This window comes from Oncorhynchus masou, chromosome 23 (genome assembly GCF_036934945.1).
Source record: "Oncorhynchus masou masou isolate Uvic2021 chromosome 23, UVic_Omas_1.1, whole genome shotgun sequence".
Taxonomy (NCBI): domain Eukaryota; kingdom Metazoa; phylum Chordata; class Actinopteri; order Salmoniformes; family Salmonidae; genus Oncorhynchus; species Oncorhynchus masou.
This window is the reverse complement of record NC_088234.1, coordinates 7324800-7339785: the sequence shown is the minus strand read 5'-3', so window position 1 is coordinate 7339785 and position 14986 is coordinate 7324800. Positions and strand designations below refer to the sequence as shown.

The following is a 14986-nucleotide window of genomic DNA, read 5'->3' as shown; positions in this document are numbered from 1 at the left end:
TAAAAGAACCCCTGAGCACCAACACGGCAGGTAGCCGAGTGATTAGAGCGTTGGACCAGTAACCTGAAAGGTTGCTGGATCAAATCCCCGAGCTGACAAGGTAAAAACTCTGTCGTTCTGCCCCTGAACAAGGCAGTTAACCCCACTGTTCCTAGGCGGTCATCGTAAATAAGAATTTGTTCTTAAATTAACTGACTTGCCTCGTTAAATAAAGATTAATTACAATTTTAAGAAGGACCCCTGAGCATCAACATGTGAAGTTTATAGGAACACGTCAAATGAGAGCGATATTTGTGAGAAATTAAGGCATTTATATACAGTCTAGAAAATATTCCATCTTCCAAAATTAAGCAGAGGTAAAGGCTTTGATTCCTTGTTAAATGGAAATTGGGTCTTAAGGAACCTGCTTCCCATCCAAAACAGATGGGAAGCAGACCCGGCCGAACCCAAGACCCAGCCAAGACCCGTACAGTAGAGTACAGTAGAGTATATTACAGTAGATAAGCAGAGTAAAGACAACTAGAGTAGATTGTAATTTCCTCTACTGAACTTTACATTTACATTTAAGTCATTTAGCAGACGCTCTTATCCAGAGCGACTTACAAATTGGTGAATTCACCTTCTCTACCCTACTCTGCTGTATTGTCCAAACCTGTGAAACATGAGGAGAAAGAAAGTAATAATTATGCATTTCTGTACAGATCAGATCAGGGAACAATGATGTAATTCCGATACCAGGTGCAAATCCATTTCACTTACTGAAAAATAAAATAAAATCTCTGGGTCTCTCTCTCACTCGCTCTCAGGGTACTTTAACATCAAAAGATTAGACGTTGAAACTTTATTTCTAACATAATATAAATGTGGGAAATGGTTGGTAGGGGTTCAAACAATAATCATGTCAAATCAGTTGTTGTTTTGTGATATCATTAAGAACGGTATAAGTAAATAACTTTAACGCTACAAAATGTATATGTCCGAGTTATCAAATTTACATCTAAATTCTGTAAAACGTATTTGATTAAATATGAAACAATTGTTTTGAAAAGAAAGCAATGAGATGTGTCTTCTAAATGAGATAATTGTCATATAAAGTTTTACAGTCATTAACCAAGTGAGCACAGACATTATGCCAACAGGATGGAACGCCCCTTTATCCAGGGTTCAAAAAAAAGGACCGCTAACGAAATCGACATGAGACCAAGCAGGCGGGAGCCGGACGTCACAAATGGTTAGACTCAATGAACCGGCATCACATTAAAATGGTAGTCATGACACCCATATCTTTCTGCATACGTATTTTAATCTTCATCCAGAGCAGATATTTAACAGTTTTTTTTACATGTTTTAATGTGGACATATAAAAAATCAAAACAGATGGAGATTAATAATAATAACACCATAATTCCACTCAATTAGTTTTTGTAAAATTTTCAGTGGAAATTGTTAAAAGTTGTGCATAGATATGTATGGTTTGTTACACTTTGAAATCAATGTTGTTGTTTTTTTTGGGGGGTGGCAAACATTTTAAAGTGAAAAAAACTGAGTCGAAGTATAATTCTGTTACCATGGAAATTACCCTAACTGTAAATCGCTCTGAATAAGAGTCTGCTAAATGACTGAAATGTAAATGTAGGTAGATTGGGGTCAAGGGGTTAGGAGTCAAAGGTTATGTTAGCATTAGGCACAGTTATTGACCTCTCATTGGTTTTCATGACTCTGGAGAGCTTTGGGCTGATTAGCTGGGTAACCTGTATTATTGTGCCTAGCACGCACACACACACAGAGATACTTACTCAGTACTTCCTGTGGATGGCTGCAATCCATCTTATCAATACTACATTACCATTATCCTGATACTGTCATCCCCCTCCCTCTCTCAGACCAGACTGGCTCTCTCTCGCCCCCCTCTAGCTAACTGACTGGCTCGCTCTCTCTCTCGCCCCCCTCTAGCTAACTGATTGGCTCTCGCTCTCTCTCGCCCCCCTCTAGCTAACTGATTGGCTCTCGCTCTCTCTCGCCCCCCTCTAGCTAACTGACTGGCTCTCTCTCGCCCCCTCTAGCTAACTGATTGGCTCTCTCTCTCTCTCGCCCCCCTCTAGCTAACTGATTGGCTCTCGCTCTCTCTCGCCCCCCTCTAGCTAACTGATTGGCTCTCTCTCCCTCTCTCTCTCTCGTCCCCCTCTAGCTAACTGACTGGCTCTCTCTCTCTCGCCCCCCTCTAGCTAACTGATTGGCTCTCTCTCTCTCTCGTCCCCCTCTAGCTAACTGATTGGCTCTCTCTCCCTCTCTCTCTCTCGTCCCCCTCTAGCTAACTGACTGGCTCTCTCTCTCTCGCCCCCCTCTAGCTAACTGACTGGCTCTCTCTCTCTCTCGTCCCCCTCTAGCTAACTGATTGGCTCTCTCTCCCTCTCTCTCTCTCGTCCCCCTCTAGCTAACTGACTGGCTCTCTCTCTCTCGCCCCCCTCTAGCTAACTGACTGGCTCTCTCTCTCTCGCCCCCCTCTAGCTAACTGATTGGCTCTCTCTCTCTCGCCCCCCTCTAGCTAACTGACTGGCTCTCTCTCTCTCGCCCCCCTCTAGCTAACTGATTGGCTCTCTCTCCCTCTCTCTCTCTCGTCCCCCTCTAGCTAACTGACTGGCTCTCTCTCTCTCTCTCTCTCTCGTCCCCCTCTAGCTAACTGACTGGCTCTCTCTCTCTCTCGTCCCCCTCTAGCTAACTGACTGGCTCTCTCTCTCTCTCGTCCCCCTCTAGCTAACTGACTGGCTCTCTCTCTCTCTCTCTCTCGTCCCCCTCTAGCTAACTGATTGGCTCTCTCTCTCTCTCTCTCTCGTCCCCCTCTAGCTAACTGATTGGCTCTCTCTCTCTCTCGTCCCCCTCTAGCTAACTGACTGGCTCTCTCTCTCTCTCTCTCTCTCGTCCCCCTCTAGCTAACTGACTGGCTCTCTCTCTCTCGTCCCCCTCTAGCTAACTGACTGGCTCTCTCTCGCTCTCTCTCTCGTCCCCCTCTAGCTAACTGATTGGCTCTCTCGCTCTCTCGTCCCCCTCTAGCTAACTGACTGGCTCTCTCTCTTGTCCCCCTCTAGCTAACTGACTGGCTCTCTCTCTCTCGTCCCCCTCTAGCTAACTGACTGGCTCTCTCTCTCTCTCTCGTCCCCCTCTAGCTAACTGACTGGCTCTCTCTCTCTCTCTCTCTCTCTCGTCCCCCTCTAGCTAACTGATTGGCTCTCTCGCTCTCTCGTCCCCCTCTAGCTAACTGACTGGCTCTCTCTCTCTCTCGTCCCCCTCTAGCTAACTGACTGGCTCTCTCTCTCTCTCTCTCTCGTCCCCCTCTAGCTAACTGATTGGCTCTCTCTCTCTCGTCCCCCTCTAGCTAACTGACTGTCTCTCTCTCTTGTCCCCCTCTAGCTAACTGATTGGCTCTCTCTCTCTCTCTCTCTCTCGCTCTCTCTCCCCCCTCTAGCTAACTGATTGGCTCTCTCTCTCTCTCGTCCCCCTCTAGCTAACTGACTGTCTCTCTCTCTTGTCCCCCTCTAGCTAACTGACTGGCTCTCTCTCTCTCTCTCTCTCGTCCCTCTCTAGCTAACTGACTGGCTCTCTCTCTCTCTCTCTCGTCCCCCTCTAGCTAACTGACTGGCTCTCTCTCTCTCTCTCTCGTCCCCCTCTAGCTAACTGACTGGCTCTCTCTCTCTCTCTCGTCCCTCTCTAGCTAACTGACTGGCTCTCTCTCTCTCTCTCTCGTCCCCCTCTAGCTAACTGACTGGCTCTCTCTCTCTCTCTCTCTCGTCCCCCTCTAGCTAACTGACTGGCTCTCTCTCTCTCTCTCTCTCGTCCCCCTCTAGCTAACTGACTGGCTCTCTCTCTCTCGTCCCCCTCTAGCTAACTGACTGGCTCTCTCTCTCGCTCTCTCTCGTCCCCCTCTAGCTAACTGACTGGCTCTCGCTCTCTCTCGTCCCCCTCTAGCTAACTGACTGGCTCGCTCTCTCTCGTCCCCCTCTAGCTAACTGACTGGCTCTCTCTCTCGTCCCCATCTGACTGACGGACTCCGTCTGTCCCAGTATAATTAAACTACCTGATGCCCCAAAGCCTTGTCGGTTCATTATGTCTGCCACTCCAGCTGTTCTCTACCTCACACAGTCGGTCACTCCAGCTGTTCTCTACCTCACACAGTCAGTCAGTCAGTCAATGGGTCAGCTCTGAGTCATTCTAACAGAGACAGGAAGTGTGTGTGAGTTCACTGATACATTCCTGGGTCAGTGGACATTGTGTGTGTGTATAACTGCTACACTGGTGTCTTTCATTCCTGAGGCATCACAGACCATCTTTGTTTTGGTTTCTCTCTCTCTCACACACACACACACACACACACACACACACACACACACACACACACACACACACACACACACACACACACACACACACACACACACACACACACACACACACACACACACACACACACACTTTCTGTGTGACATCATGAAGTCTGGAACAGAGGCTGACAGAAAAAAAAGAGCAGACAGAAAAAAAAGAGCAGACACTCCCAAGTGGCGCAGCGGTCTAAGGCACTGCATCTCAGAGGTGTCACTACAGACCCTGGTTCGAATCCAGGCTGTATCATCATCATCGGTCTACGGCACTGCATCTCAGTACAAGAGGTGTCACTACAGACCCTGGTTCGAATCCAGGCTGTATCACAGTGGTCCGAGGCACTACATCTCAGTACAAGAGGTGTCACTAGTCCCTGGATCAAATCTAGGCTGTATCACAACCGGCCGTGATTGGGAGTCCCATAGGGCGGCGCACAATTGGCCCAGCATCGTCCGGGTTTGGCCTGGGGGTAGGACATCATTGTAAATGAGAATGTGTTCTTAGCTGACTGTTCTCAGCTGTTCACAGCTGTTCTCAACCCATTTCACAACACACAACACACATGCCTCATTGTCTCTTGACTTCTCTTTTACCAGTAAGCTTCCCCACACACCCAATGCATGGGCCCTGACCAAAAGTAGTGGTAGTCCTATAGGGAATAAGGTGGCATTGGGACACACCTCCTAGTTTTCCATGACATCTCAGATCATTCTGCTTTCAATGTTCATTATTATAGTGCCCCATTCAGGCAATGGTTACTGATGATTAGAGCTGTCCCTCAAGTAGATAATGAAACATGTTCAATTTGGTTTAAATAATGCAAAAACAAAGTGTTGGAGAAGAAAGTAAAAGTGCAATATGTGCCATGTAAGAAAGCTAACGTTTCAGTTCCTTGCTCAGAACATGAGAACATATGAAAGCTGGTGGTTCCTTTTAACATGAGTCTTCAATATTCCCAGGTAAGAAGTTTTAGGTTGTAGTTATTATAGGAATTATAGGACTATTTCCCTCTATACCATTTGTATTTCATTAACCTTTGACTATTGGATGTTCTTATAGGCACTTTAGTATTGCCAGTGTAACAGTATAGTTTCCGTCCCTCTCCTCGCTCCTCCCTGGGATCAAACCAGCAACACAACAACAACAGCCACCATCGAAGCAGCGTTACCCATGCAGAGCAAGGGAAACATCCACCCCAGGGCTCAGAGCGAGTGACGTTTGAAACGCTATTAGCGCGCGCTAACTAGCTAGCCATTTCCCTTCGGTTACACCAGCCTCATCTCGGGAGTTGATAGGCTTGAAGTCATAAACAGTGCAATGCTTGACGCACAATGAAGAGCTGCTGGCAAAACGCATGAAAGTGCTGTTTGAATGAATGTTTACGCGCTTGATTCTGCCTACCACCGCTCAGTCAGATACTTAGATACTTGTATGCTCAGTCAGATTATATGCAACGCAGGACACGCTAGATAATATCTAGTAATATCATCAACCATGTGTCGCTAACTAGTGATTATGATTGATTGTTTTTTATAAGATAAGTTTAATGCTAGCTAGCAACTTACCTTGGCTTACTGCATTCGCGTAACAGGCAGTCTCCTTGTGGAGTGCCACGAGAGAGAGGCAGGTCGTTATTGCGTTTGGACGAGTTAACTAAGGTTGCAAGATTGAATCCCCCGAGCTGACAAGGTGAAAATCTGTCTTTCTACCCCTGAACGAGGCAGTTAACGCAGCGTTCCTAAATAAGAATGTGTTCTTAACTGACTTGCCTAGTTAAATAAAGATTTGTAAAAAAAATAAAAATAATAATAATAATAAAATAAAATCGGCGCCCAAAAATACAGATTTCCGATTGTGGTCAACCTCTAGTTAAGACACTCAGAAATACTATCAGATCACCAGATGGGAACATTTAAAGGTCTACATTTGCACCGTGGCCAGGTAGCCTGGGCCTACTTCTATGTGTAATCAGGGCCAGGTAGCCTGGGCCTACTTCTATGTGTAATCAGGGCCAGGTAGCCTATAGGTCTAGTTCTATGTGTAATCAGGGCCAGGTAGCCTGGGTCTACTTCTATGTGTAAATCAGGCCAGGATGCCTATAGGTATAGTTCTATGTGTAATCAGGGCCAGGTAGCCTTGGTCTACTTCTATGTGTATTCAGGGCCAGGTAGCCTGGGCCTACTTCTATGTATAATCAGGGCCAGGTAGCCTATAGGTCTACTTCTATGTGTAATCAGGGCCAGGTAGCCTGGGTCTACTTCTATGTGTAATCAGGGCCAGGTAGCCTGGGCCTACTTCTATGTCTAATCAGGGCCAGGTAGCATTGGCCTACTTCTATGTGTAATCAGGGCCAGGTAGCCTGGGCCTACTTCTATGTGTAATCAGGGCCAGGTAGCCTGGGCCTACTTCTATGTGTATTTAGGTGTGTGTCTTTTACTCAGATTGTCTTTTGTTTGGAGGTTTGTCCTTTCAAATCAATACAATTGACAACTCGTAAAGGGAATGAAATAAACCTAAAATAAAACAATAACTTTTTCCTCACAAGTGTAGTTTAGGTTGTGCGCTCTGCAAATAATGTGTCCACTCCTACAACGGTAAGATGTAATAACAATAATATACTGAATGCATTAACAGAATTGATTGAAACCAACAAACATTGTCGATGATAAATGGTAAGGAACGGTAATTGTACTACTGGTGATACTGGTGTACCATTCCCGAGGCCTCAGTAACGGAACAGGGCTTTCCCGAGGCCTCAGTAACGGGACAGGGCATTCCCGAGGCCTCAGTAACGGGACAGGGCTTTCCCGAGGCCTCAGTAACGGGACAGGGCTTTCCCGAGGCCTCAGTAACGGGACAGGGCTTTCCCGAGGCCTCAGTAACGGGACAGGGCTTTCCCGAGGCCTCAGTAACGGGACAGGGCTTTCCCGAGGCCTCAGTAACGGGACAGGGCATTCCCGAGGCCTCAGTAACGGGACAGGGCATTCCCGAGGCCTCAGTAACGGGACAGGGCTTTCCCGAGGCCCCAGTAACGGGACAGGGCATTCCCGAGGCCCCAGTAACGGGACAGGGCATTCCCGAGGCCCCAGTAACGGGACAGGGCATTCCCGAGGCCCCAGTAACGGGACAGGGCTTTCCCGAGGCCTCAGTAACGGGACAGGGCTTTCCCGAGGCCTCAGTAACGGGACAGGGCTTTCCCGAGGCCTCAGTAACGGGACAGGGCTTTCCCGAGGCCTCAGTAACGGGACAGGGCTTTCCCGAGGCCTCAGTAACGGGACAGGCGTGAATCAGACAGGCGTGAATCAGACAGGCGTCTCGTGTGCCACAACAGTGCCACTGCTCGACTAAAAACAAATCCAATGGACCAGTCGACTAAATAGAGTCAGCCATAATCCGTTTGTATTGCTAGTAGTAAGGGTTGGGATTATGGTTCATTATTTAACTAGTAGTAAGGGTTGGGATTATGGTTAATTATTTAACTAGTAGTAGGGGTTGGGATTAGGATTCATTATTTAACTAGTAGTAAGGGTTGGGATTATGGTTCATTATTTAACTAGTAGTAGGGGCTGGGATTATGGTTAATTATTTAACTAGTAGTAAGGGTTGGGATTAGGATTCATTATTTAACTAGTAGTAAGGGTTGGGATTAGGATTCATTATTTAACTAGTAGTAGGGGCTGGGATTATGGTTCATTATTTAACTAGTAGTAGGGGCTGGGATTATGGTTCATTATTTAACTAGTAGTAGGGGTTGGGATTAGGATTCCTTATTTAACTAGTAGTAAGGGTTGGGATTAGGATTCATTATTTAAATAGTAGTAAGGGTTGGGATTATGGTTCATTATTTAACTAGTAGTAGGGGCTGGGATTATGGTTAATTATTTAACTAGTAGTAAGGGTTGGGATTAGGATTCATTATTTAACTAGTAGTAAGGGTTGGGATTATGATTCATTATTTAACTAGTAGTAGGGGCTGGGATTATGGTTCATTATTTGACTAGTAGTAGGGGCTGGGATTATGGTTCATTATTTAACTAGTAGTAGGGGTTGGGATTAGGATTCCTTATTTAACTAGTAGTAAGGGTTGGGATTAGGATTCATTATTTAACTAGTAGTAAGGGTTGGGATTATGATTCATTATTTAACTAGTAGTAGGGGCTGGGATTATGGTTAATTATTTGACTAGTAGTAGGGGTTGGGATTAGGATTCATTATTTAACTAGTAGTAGGGGTTGGGATTAGGATTCATTATTTAACTAGTAGTAGGGGTTGGGATTAGGATTCATTATTTAACTAGTAGTAAGGGTTGGGATTAGGATTCATTATTTAACTCGTAGTAAGGGTTGGGATTATGGTTCATTATTTAACTAGTAGTAGGGGTTGGGATTATGATTCATTATTTAACTAGTAGTAAGGGTTGGGATTATGGTTCATTATTTAACTAGTAGTAGGGGTTGGGATTATGATTCATTATTTAACTAGTAGTAGGGGTTGGGATTATGATTCATTATTTAACTAGTAGTAGGGTCTGGGATTAGGATTTATTATTTAACTAGTAGTAAGGGTTGGGATTATGGTTCGTTGTTTAGCTAGTAGTAAGGGTTGGGATTATGGTTCGTTGTTTAGCTAGTAGTAGGGGTTGGGATTATGGTTCGTTGTTTAGCTAGTATTAGGGGTTGGGATTATGGTTCGTTGTTTAGCTAGTAGTAGGGGTTGGGATTATGGTTCGTTGTTTAGCTAGTCGTAGGGGTTGGGATTATGGTTCGTTGTTTAGCTAGTAGTAGGGGTTGGGATTATGGTTTGTTGTTTAGCTAGTAGTAGGGGTTGGGATTATAGTTCATTATTTAACTAGTAGTAAGCGTTGGAATTAGGATTCATTATTTAACTAGTAGTAAGGGTTGGGATTATGGTTTGTTGTTTAGCTAGTAGTAGGGGCTGGGATTATGGTTCGTTGTTTAGCCAGCTAGCTACATGTCTAAACAAAAGACTCCAATGTGCCAGATGATGACCCATCAAGTTAGCCAGGTGTGTCTGAGGGTGATTACGGCCATCTATTGTATTTCATGAGTACACGTCTAGACAATTGTGACCCATCCACTTAGCTGGATGTGGCTGGGGGGGGGGGTTACAGCATTTCCTTCACATGACACATCAACTTAGACAAGTCTGCCTGGGTAAACATCATCTAATAATTAAAAACCATTTATATCAGGACACTTTCTGTTTGATATTGTTACGATACAAATATGCAGGTAACCGTTTCCGTGTACCGTCCACACCTTATGTGTCCTGTGACTAAATACCTTTTTTGCCCACTGTACACGCACATTGTATTCTAGTCAAGGCCATCCTATTTAACTATTACTGTATATATACACACACTATTCTATCCTACATACAGTGGGGCAAAAAAAGCATTTAGTCAGCCACCAATTGTGCGAGTTCTCTCACTTAAAAAGATGAGAGAGGCCTGTAATTTTCATCATAGGTACACTTCAACTATGACAGACAAAATGAGAAAAACAATCCAGACAATCACATTGTACGATGTTTAATGAATTTATTTGCAAATTATGGTGGAAAATAAGTATTTGGTCACCTACAAACAAGCAAGATTTCTGGCTTTCACAGACCTGTAACTTCTTCTTTAAGAGGCTCCTCTGTCCTCCACTCGTTACCTGTATTAATGGCACCTGTTTGAACGTGTTATCTGTATAAAAGACACCTGTCCACAACCTCAAACAGTCACACTCCAAACTCCACTATGGCCAAGACCAAAGAGCAGTCAAAGGACACCAGAAACAAAATTGTAGACCTGCACCAGGCTGGGAAGACTGAATCTGCAATAGATAAGCAGCTTGGTTTGAAGAAATCAACTGTGGGAGCAATTATTAGGAAATGGAAGACATACAAGACCACTGATAATCTCCCTCGATCTGGGGCTCCACGCAAAATGATCACAAGAACGGCGAGCAAAAATCCCAGAACCACACGGGGGGGACCTAGTGAATGACCTGCAGAGAGCTGGGAGCAAAGTAACAAAGCCTACCATCAGTAACACACTACGCCGCCAGGGACGCAAATCCTGCAGTGCCAGACGTGTCCCCCTGCTTAAACCAGTACATGTCCAGGCCCGTCTGAAGTTTGCTGGAGAGCATTTGGATGATCCAAAAGAAGATTGGGAGAATGTCATATGGTCAGATCAAACCAAAATGTAACTTTTTGGTAAAAACTCAACTCGTTGTGTTTGGAGGACAAAGAATGCTGAGTTGAATCCAAAGAACACCATACCTGCTGTGAAGCATGGGGGTGGAATGCTTTGGGGATGTTTTTGGGGATGTTTTTCTGCAAAGGGACCAGGACGACTGATCCGTGTAAAGGAAAGAATGAATGCGGCCATGTATCGTGAGATTTTGAGTGAAAACCTCCTTCCATCAGCAAGGGCATTGAAGATGAAACGTGGCTGGGTCTTTCAGCATGACAATGATCCCAAACACACCACCCGGGCAACGAAGGAGTGGCTTCGTAAGAAGCATTTCAAGGTCCTGGAGTGGCCTAGCCAGTCTCCAGATCTCAACCCCATAGAACATCTTTGGAGGGAGTTGAAAGTCCGTGTCGCCCAGCAACAGCCCCAAAACATCACTGCTCTAGAGGAGATCTGCATGGAGGAATGGGCCAAAATACCAGCAAACAGTGTGTGAAAACCTTGTGAAGACTTACACAAAACATTTGACCTCTGTCATTGGCAAACAAAGGGTATATAACAAAGTATTGAGATAAACTTTTGTTATTGACCAAATACTTATTTTCCACCATAATTTGCAAATAAATTCATTAAAAATCCTACAAATGTGATTTTCTGGATTTTGAGGTAGATATGTACATGAAGGCAGGGTAAAGTGATAATATGAGTAAAACAAAGAACCGAGCAGCAGCCGCTGAAGATGGTGTGTGTGTGTACTAAAACATTCAAAGGCCATTATCTCAAAAGTGGGGTGACAAGTTTATCAACTTTCAAAGCAGAACTACTTTCCCATTGTTCCTCATCTGTAGTGTTTGATATACTATTGTATAGCTCTGAGTCTCTAACTTTTATTTCATGTAAAAAACAATAATAAAAAAATAGCAAAATTTGCAAGATAGGACCGAATTGAGGTGGTTGGTCACATATATACACACACACACACACACCATCTTCAGCGGCTGCTGCTCGGTTCTTTGTTTTACTCATATTATCACTTTACCCTGCCTTCATGTACATATCTACCTCAAATAGCTTATTATTATCTATCCTGATGCCTAGTCACTTTACCCTGCCTTCATGTACATACAGTATCTATCATTTATTAAATTTAACTCTGCATCGTCAGGAAGGGCTTTTAAACAAGCATTTCACAGATAAGTCTACACTTGTTGTTTTCGGTCTATCATGTGACAAATACATTTGTATTTGATACGCGCACTAAACATAAATATTCACCGCAGCGGGGGGGGGGGGGGACATGGGTTTAGAAAAACAAACCATGTTTATTCCCCTGTGCCAACGTCACACACAGTGGAAATGGGAATAGTTTATTATGAGAGAAAATAATCTGCCCCAACAAAAAGGTTCAATTCTATTACACAGCCAAACCCTTTAGTAATTATTTATTTATTATTTATTATTTTAGCACAGCTGAAAACTGTTGTCCTGATTAATGAAGCAATAAAACTGGCCTCCTTTACACTAGTTGAGTATCTGGAGCGTCACCATTTGTGGGTATGAATATAGACTCAAAATGGCCAGAAACAAAGAACTTGCAAGCCAGCCAGCCTCTCTCCAACCAGTCTACGGTCTGTCTTTCTCTCTCTCTAGCCAGTCCTCTCTCTCTCTCTCTCTCTCTCTCTAGCCAGTCTCCTCTCTCTCTCTAGTCAGTCTCCTCTCTCTCTCTAGTCAGTCTCCTCTCTCTCTCTAGCCAGTCTTCTCTCTCTCTCTCTCTCTAGCCAGTCTTCTCTCTCTCTCTCTCTCTCTCTAGCCAGTCTTCTCTCTCTCTCTCTATCCAGTCTTCTCTTTCTGTCTCTAGCCAGTCTCCTCTCTCTCTCTCTCTAGCCAGTCTTCTCTCTCTCTCTCTCTCTAGCCAGTCTTCTCTCTCTCTCTCTCTCTCTAGCCAGTCTTCTCTCTCTCTCTCTAGCCAGTCTCCTCTCTCTCTCTCTAGCCAGTCTCCTGTCTCTCTCTCTAGCCAGTCTTCTCTCTCTCTCTCTCTAGCCAGTCTTCTCTCTCTCTCTCTCTAGCCAGTCTTCTCTCTCTCTCTCTCTCTAGCCAGTCTTCTCTCTCTCTCCATAGTATAGGCTGACTAGAGACTGGCCACTATAGGCTGATATACTATGTTGTGATATAGTATGTTATTACAATGATACTTATGTTTAGTCAGCCTATTCCTGAGCACACCAATGTTGTTCTACTTTAAAATAAAATACCATCTTTCATCACGCATAGTGGACCTCAGGGGGCTCTTAGCCATAATCGATGTGATTAGATCCATACAGTTACTGTACCACCAACTGAATGTTGCTCTGCCCGAGCCCCCTCACGTGCATTTTACCAGTAGTCCTATGTCGTCCTATGGTCTGATGTGTATGTGGACAGGCAACGTTCTCTTGTTTGGGAAGCGCTGCCCTATTCCCTCGAGCACTACTTTTGACAGTAGCCCTCATAGTACCAAGTCAAAAAGTAGTGGACAACATGGTGCCATTTGTGATATCTAATATGTGTGTTATTTATTTTCGGCATCTCACCTCACAGTTGTAAAGAGCCGTTAGCTGGTCGATTATCCATTCCTCCAGATTTAGTCTCTTTCTTAGTTCTTTCCGGTCATATTTGACGGTTACTCGCCCTTGCTTCCGAACAGGTATCTCCGGTTCTTCGGTTGAACCGGCGGCTACCGTCTGGAAATATACCCGGGGTTGAGGGCTCGTCTCTGGGCTGGTAACCGCAGCCATGGTCGGTCGGCTGAAGGTAATCCTGAAAGTTGTGGTGGTAGAGCGAGTTTCAGACGCGTTGTTTCGGGTATTGTTCGTGCTAAACCGCCGTGATTCTCATAAGGAGAAGCTATTCAATTCAAGTATATTACTGAGATTTTTCCCTTCTTGCAAAAAAAAGAGCACGGCATTAGGTTCACTTCGTGGTTTCCAAATCAAATTGACCTAAAAATATATATTTTAAAGGCTATAATTAGTTATTTATGGTATTCGAATACAGCGTACAAAGGTTTAGGACAGCCTACAAATCAGCAGTAGCGTCTACACTTATTTTAAATACAAAGACAAACTCTTCCGTGCCGTCTCTCTTCTCTCTGTCCTCGTGTTGTTGCAACGTAAAAGCGGTTGACTTTTCCTTGATCTACGGAAAACCTAACGTCACGTAGACAAACAAAAACAAAAAAATGGTCTATTCCTGAATTCTTTACTATTCCCTCCTCTCTTCTGCCTTCCCGTCCTCCGTCTCTCTCTTTCTTCAGTGTCTTCTCTCTGAACGCAACGCCTCTCTTCTTTTTCTTGAACTTTTCTATGGCGAATCGCAACCAACCGACAGGTGCACACACCGCCACCTACTGTACGGGAATGTGACGACGGTCACGACCAATATACCACTATGTTCTCTTAATTAACGAACCCTGAGTTTCTAATAAAATACAATATTTCCCTACAAACCTCAGTACTTCCACCCCCCCCCCAACCCAAAATACCACCCCGTTCCCATCTACCCTCTCTGACACTGTCAAACAACCTCTTCCTTTCTACAGCATACATTTTTACAAAATACACTGAACAATAATATAAAACGCGACATGTAAAGCGTTGGCCTCATGTTCCTTGATCTGAAATAAAAGATCCCAGAAATGTTCCATATACACAAAAAGCGTATTTCTTTAAAAAAAATGTGCATAAATGTGTTATTATCTTTGTTAGTGAGCATTTCTCCTTTGCCAAGATAATCCATCCACCTGACAGGTGTGGCATATCAAGAAGCTGATTAAACAGCCTAATCATTACACAGGTGCACCTTGTGCTGGGGACAATAAAAAGCCACTCTAAAATGTGCAGTTTTGTCACACAACACAATACCACAGATGTCTCAAGTTTAGAGGGAGCCATCAATTGGCATGCTGACTGCAGGAATGTCCACCAGAGCTGTTGCCAGAGAATGTAATGTTCATTTCTCTCCAACGTGATTTTAGAGAATTTGGCAGTACATCCAACTGGCTTCACAACCGGAGACCATGTGTATGGTGACATCTGGGTGAGCGGTTTACTGATGTCAACGTTGTGAACAGAGAGCACCGTGATAGCTGTGGGGTTATGGTATGGGGCATGTATTACTTACGGACAATGAACACAATTGCATTTTATCGATGGCCGTTTAAATGCCCCAAAAAATATTGTGAAGTCCTTTCTTATTGATCAACAGATGCATATCTGTGTTACCTGTCATATGAAATCCATAGATTATTTTAACTAAATGTATTTATTTCAATTGACTGATTGTTCTCATCAACTCCTTGTTTATATATCTGTTTTCAAAGATCAATTCAATCCCGAATCTCATCCTACACAACATAACCTCCTCCATTCT

At 44.3% G+C, this 14986-nt stretch overlaps 1 protein-coding gene across 1 annotated transcript in view; it reads right to left on the bottom strand.

The window, feature by feature from the left end:
• Nucleotides 1–13882, bottom strand: part of LOC135510227 (protein phosphatase 1 regulatory subunit 14B-like) — a 35562-nt gene extending 21680 nt beyond the window's left edge. Inside the window, exon 1 of the mRNA XM_064931021.1 lies at nucleotides 13150–13882. Within this exon, the coding sequence (XP_064787093.1) occupies nucleotides 13150–13353 (204 nt within the window). The 5' untranslated portion in view covers nucleotides 13354–13882. The remainder of the gene's footprint in view (nucleotides 1–13149) is intronic.
• Between the last annotated feature and the right edge of the window lie 1104 nt (nucleotides 13883–14986).